Source organism: Cynara cardunculus (genome assembly GCF_001531365.2).
Source record: "Cynara cardunculus var. scolymus isolate 2C chromosome LG 1, CcrdV1, whole genome shotgun sequence".
Classification (NCBI taxonomy): domain Eukaryota; kingdom Viridiplantae; phylum Streptophyta; class Magnoliopsida; order Asterales; family Asteraceae; genus Cynara; species Cynara cardunculus.
Window position 1 is genome coordinate 40645635 of NC_037528.1, and position 6374 is coordinate 40652008.

Below are 6374 nucleotides of genomic sequence, written 5' to 3' on the forward strand. Positions count from 1 at the left end.
TTGATATTAGTATTAAATTAATTATTTAATAGCTTTCGTTTTTTGTTGTAACTTCTTTAATTCAATTTTTTATTATAATTTAATTTAGGTCTAATAACAAAGTAATTTATTTTTGGTTTAATAATATAATTTTTATTAAAGATAATAATTAAACGTTCGATTAGAAACTCAATGATTATCTTAATTATATTTTAGATTTTTTATACTTAAAATAGATGTTTATCCTGTATTTGATTATGTTTATCTGCAGTTAGTTACACGAATTTAAAAATGAAGTTTTAATAAGTTGTACTTACACAAAATCACTTGTAATCTTGAATTTTAAATAATATGCATCAATAAACAGTATTTCATGCATAAAAAATGGTTTTTAAGAGTTTTTTTTGTCAAATGCTTTATAATATAATATAAATATGAATAGATTGAAAATATGTGTATATGAAAAATATACATAATAGTGTAATTGTCTAATATATATATTAATAGAAATTCAACAATCATATTAAAACTAAGAAATAAAAGGATATCGAATTCATCGGTTAAGTTGGGTTCAAATAATAGTAACCCAATATTAACTCAATACTTATAGTTTGACAATTTTATAACTCGATTAAACATCAGGTTGCTTCAAATTGGATTATTTCACGTTAGGTTGGGTTGGATTGGATTGATCTGGTTGGTCGGGTTTTTTATCACCCTATTGGACTGGGCTTGGCTTGCTTATCACGTACGCGACATGATTCCTTCGTGGCAAAACTAATAATTCCGTATAAAACAACCAGGAGACGTGAATACAGTGAATAGTGGAAATGGCGACTGGTGCCGGCGGGAAGGTTTCTTTCAAGGTTACTCTCACCTCTGATCCGAAGCTTCCTTTTAAAGTGTTCGTAATCAATCGCCTTCTTCTTCTTTTAGGTTTTTTATTATATTTTCAACTTCTTTTTTGAAGTATCGTTGCTGATAATTATGTTTGGTGTGCTTTCTAGGTTTAGCGTTCCAGAAGGAGCTCCATTCACCGCTGTTCTTAAATTTGCTGCCGAAGAATTCAAAGTACCACCCCAGACTAGTGCCATCATCACCAACGGTAATGCAATTCTCGTAATATACTTGTGATCTGATTCATCTTATGGATAAATTTCTGTCAGTGTACTCTCCTGAGAACATATATCTATTCTAAGGAAATAATCTATAAATTGTTAATTTGCAACTTAAGTGCAATAGGTGATTGAAGATTATAACTCATATATGTGTGTGTGTGTGTGTATATATATATATGATCCTTTATTATATCCTTATAATGAGTTTGGTTGGTTTTTCATTATGTTCTGGATGTCTATGTTGATTAATATGTCCTTGTAGATGGGGAGGGTTCATTATTTGGGAGGAGCTTGTTTTTAAATTGGGAAGGACAGGTGTAATAAGAAAAACACTTGGTTATAAACTTACTGAATAAACCGCTTTCTATATCAAATAATCCCCAACTCACTGTAGAGACATTTTTGTTGACCATTTGAAGAAAAAATAGATGCTGAAAGTTGTCTACACACTATCAAACTGGTAAGGTACATTGCTGCTACAAAATTAGTAATGCATGTGGATAGATCATTTGAAGATTACATGAATAGAAAAATTTAAAGATATTGTAGTGCAAATTGATCCTATTATGCCTATTGTTACATAAAGCATCAATGCTTACATGATTACAACTGGTTCTGATCATTCCTCGAAGCTCTTTTCACCGGATGTTTGCTATAATTTGAATTGGTAATTGTGGGTGTCCGGGTTAGCTTACGGCGACCTCAACTAATCCAGTCAAACCCTCCTGTGGCCCTGATGGGACTTAAACTGTTGACATCAGGAGAGCAAACCCATGGTCACCCAGTTGAGCTATCACTTAGGGTTGTGTTTGTTGATAATTATGTGCAAATGGTTTGTACCAGGATTGCGATCTTGTGATTTTTGTCCTTCAGAATGCTCTTGAGTTGTAGTTGTATGATGTTTTCATATCAATATTGTTTCTATTTTGCAGATGGTGTTGGAATCAATCCTCAGCAAAGTGCAGGTATTTTTGCATCTACTTCTAGTAGTAAGACGTGTCACTATTATGTTTCCGTTGTTTTCATATCATTATTGTTTCTGAACTACGTTTTCAGAAACAACACAATCTAAAATGGGAATTAATTCAAGAATAACATGATTCTAAATAAATCAATGTGCTACTAAAAAACACAAGCCAAATTTGAGATGAGAATTACATTCTAAAATCACTTGTTTTTTGAGATGAGAATTACATCTTCAAATTTTGTTAAAATTGAGAAGGAAAATATTTCAGCTGCTAAGGTGAAAATAGCACATTCTGATATCATTATTTGATCAACTGCGTTGAAAATTAATACAACTTTGTGTGTTTGGTGCATGGGACAGGTTTTGAAAGAAAGCTTATTGTTGTGACATATTTGATTGGACAAGGATGGGACCGAGTGGGACAAAAATGGATTTTTTTTGTCTAACCAAAATAAGTGGAACACAAATTTGGGAGATGGGACTAGATCTATAAATGACTAAAATACCCATGTTAAATTAAAAGTTTAAAACGCTAAAAACTTTCTACAATTATTTCATTTTCCTACCTCACTCTCGTTCATCATGTCCTGTCTGCATACCAAAAGCACCCTCAATCACCTACAGTTTTTGTGATTCTCTAAAATTTTGTGTGTTTTGATTTGGTTTTGACAGGTAATGTCTTCCTTAAACATGGTTCAGAACTACGACTGATTCCTCGCGATAGGGTTGGTGCTTAGGCGATGTATTTCTGGAACTATATGGTTATCTAATTGAAGAGTGAGCCCAGGTTCTTACGCTCTTTTGGGTGTCTGCCGGTATCGTTTACTTTCTTTATAACTTGGTGATCGTGCACTGTGTTTTAAGATATGAAGGCTTTATCTGATTAGCCATTGAACATTATATTTTGTGTCATATGTTGCAAGAAGAAATAAAAAATATAGTTATTGTTGTATTATACAGCTACAAAACACAACATATATACGATGCATAATCTACAATCACAGCATCTTCAAAGCCACAAAGAAACAGAGACCACATGTATTCAGAAGTACCTTGGAAGCATCGGAAGGTAGAAGGTACATTGATAACCAAATTCATCGTTCTTGTTAATGCATGATACGAGAATCAAGATCCAGCTCCTTTCTTGTTTTCCCCACGAATAGGTCTTTGGATTTGATTAATCCCGGGATTAGCCCAATGACTGTAGTCAGAGGTAACTGAGCAACCGCATCATGTCTTCCCAGTGAAACAATCGCTTTAGCTGAACTTAGCTTGTAAGTTGACATTTTGCTTTCGTTTCCTCCACCTATCAACAGTTGCAAGTTTTTGGCCGCAACTGACGCTTGCTTTTTAGCCAAATAACCTTGCTTCATTTCCTGTAATTCACACTCCATGTTACCAAAACTTACAAGCTAAACTACATGTTTGGCAAACTAGCTGTCGGCTGATTAAGGTGCATAAGTGGAAAAAACCTTTGTGGCTTGTTGAAACACCAAGTAACTTTTCAATATATAACCTAGATTAAGACTAACCAAAAAGAGTTAAAAAAAATAAGCTAGCTTATAGTTGCCAAACAAGGCCTACATACTTTTCATCTAAGAACAAGGCTTGATAAATATTGCAAATACCTTGATGTTTGTGATATCTCCGATGGCAAAGATATTTGTGCGGCCCTTGACTCTCAAATTTTCATCGACAATCAACCTGCCATGGCCATCCAAGCTATCCTTCAGGATGGTATCCTTGAGCCATGATGATGCCAATGGCTTCCCAATGCACAAGAAATGGCAATCGGCTCGAATAGTTTCACCAGCTGAAGTTGAATATGCATTGCTTCCATCTGAAACATTCTCCAAATCTACAGTTTGCTCCAGTTTCACATCGACATGGTTTGATTTGAGCCAATCTAGGGTCTTCTTGGAAGCCTTTGGTCCAAGAAATTCCAGCAACCGGTTGCCTTTATGCACCAATGTTATCTTCTTCTCTGGAAAATCAACCGCAATTTCTCCTGCAAGTTCTACTCCAGTAGGTCCACCTCCAACAATCAAAATTGATTCAGCACTTTTTATTTTTTCGTTCTCTGCCATGATCAACAAGGCACACATGAGCAGCAATTACAAGTCAAGAGTTTTCACGGAAACTACTTTACATTGCTTTTTATGGTGGAGGTCAGGTCTGCATATATATTACCTCCAAACCCCATATTCGGGTGGGACTAGGTTCGTTTGGCTTAGCTTGGTTTGCTTTGGTTTATCAAGTGTTAAGCTACACACTTTTATCAGTTTAAAAGAATAACAATATGGGATTGAAATAGATGTTACCTGCTTGGTATTGTACGAGTCTTTCGGCTCTAGTTTTTGGTACTGGATCCCGATGACCAGTAGCAATTATAAGATAGTTGTAGGGAACCAACCGACCCTCCGATGTCAGGACTTCAGAATCAGTTATGCTGATGGCACTGGATACAATGAGACGAGAAGCTGTTAGGTAGTCTTTATGCTGGATTACCGATCTCTCTGCAAAACTTGGTTCCACCATTCCTCTTAAGCTTGCCCATGGAATCTCGAAATATTCCTTCCTGTTTATAAATACTATTAGCGCTAGATGGAAACCGTAGCAACCAGTTTGTAGTTTCTATAATAAGATTCAAATAAATCCAAATGTTACTTATGGATCCTAATCTATCTTAAAGACGCTTGCACACGCTACGTACAAGGTAATTAAAGTTCAGCAGAACCGGTTCTTCTCCATCTTTTCTTCCCCTCGTCACTAGAGTACTAAAACAAAGAAGAGTACGGACACGTTGGTTGGCGGCTTAATGGGACTCATAGCTTATTCGGTCAGCTATATATCAAAATATTTAGAAAAATAGTCTTTTATGAGTAATTGCATTTCTAGAACAATGAAACTAGTTATTTAGAAAAAGTATTATATCAAAATGATGTAGCATTTGAATTCTTGATCCTTATGTAGACTTCAAGCTTAAGCTTTTAATGATGATGAACTAGTAGTACCCGCTGGTTTGAATTGTCATTGGTTGTGGTATCTGGTTTTTTCTTAAAATATTAATCAGCACTAGGACCATACCATGACCTGTTACATAACTATAAATTGATTTGATTTTCTGAGTAACAAATAAAATAAAATAAAATGTAAAAATTTATTTCATATATTATATTAAGAGTCTCAAAAACTGAAACAACAAAAATGTCTTATAATGACAAACTAACATATGAAATTCATTTAAATAGAATAATTACTACAAAGCCAAAATCAAAAATCGCCAAATCAGCTAAAAGAGTAATAAATAAATAATTAGGTACAGGTAAAACATGCTCGACTAATTTTACTTTTTTAAGTCATTTGATATTGTGTTTAACGAAAACAACTAATTTAACCATAAACTAGGTTATCGACTAATTTCACCAAACATGATTGCTTAACGTTTGTAGTTTATATCTTTTGGGACAATAGGAGCATCTTCAATGGAGGTTCTTGTAAAAAAACTATTTTATGTAGTTTTTCTTACCACATCATTTCCGTCTCACCAAATTAAATACTTATATAAAATTGTGGTCACATGTATTTTTTTTCTATCATCAATAATTATATAAAAAATAATAGAAAGGTAATCGTGCAATACACCGAGGTATATCTCGATTTTAATGTTACATTTTATTCTGTCTTTGTCGATGTTATAATACGGTTTTATGTGTTATATGAAGATATCATAAAGTTTTGAAAAAATATATATATATCGATATTAATATCAAATTAACTATTTAAAATTTTTGTTTTTTGTGTAAATTCTTTAATTCATATTTTTATCATAATTTAATTTAGTTTTGATAACAAAATACTTTGTTTTTTGGTTTAATAATATAGTTTTTTTATAAAGATAATAATTAACGAACTCAATAATTATCTTAATTATATTGTAGATTTTTTTATATTTAAAAAAAGAATTTTATTATATATTTGTTTATGTTTATCTGTAGTTAGTTATACATATCCATACATGGAGCTTTTGTAATTTTGAATTTTAAATAATATGTGTCAATAAACATTACTTCACATATAAAAACTAGTTTTTTAAATAAAATTATCAAATATTTTATAATATAACTAGAAGCATACTCGCACAATGCAGCGAGATACATCATGATTTTAATATTTCATTTTATTCCTTATCTCAGTCGATGTTATAATATGACTTTATGTGATTTTGAGAAAGCGATGATGTTTTTATTTTTGAATAAAATATATGTTTGAAGATATCATAAAAATTTGACAAAAATATATCGATATTA

The 6374-nt window shown here is 32.4% G+C and overlaps 2 protein-coding genes across 2 annotated transcripts in view; one reads left to right on the plus strand and one right to left on the minus strand.

Annotated features, from left to right (window-relative positions):
• The first annotated feature begins 741 nt into the window (after nt 1–741).
• LOC112522617 (ubiquitin-fold modifier 1) lies at nt 742–3016 on the plus strand. The gene is made up of 4 exons (XM_025131863.1): nt 742–883; nt 987–1084; nt 2030–2062; nt 2737–3016. Exons 1-4 carry the CDS (start codon nt 810–812, stop codon nt 2799–2801), a joined length of 270 nt encoding a protein of 89 aa, XP_024987631.1. The 5' UTR covers nt 742–809; the 3' UTR covers nt 2802–3016.
• Nucleotides 2939–6374, minus strand: part of LOC112522610 (apoptosis-inducing factor homolog B-like) — a 6496-nt gene continuing 3060 nt past the window's right edge. Inside the window, exons 2-4 of the mRNA XM_025131851.1 lie at nt 4386–4642; nt 3693–4144; nt 2939–3440 (exon numbers count right to left, since the gene is read on the minus strand). Coding sequence (XP_024987619.1) covers nt 3171–3440; nt 3693–4144; nt 4386–4642 — 979 coding nt within the window. The 3' untranslated portion in view covers nt 2939–3170. The remainder of the gene's footprint in view (nt 3441–3692; nt 4145–4385; nt 4643–6374) is intronic.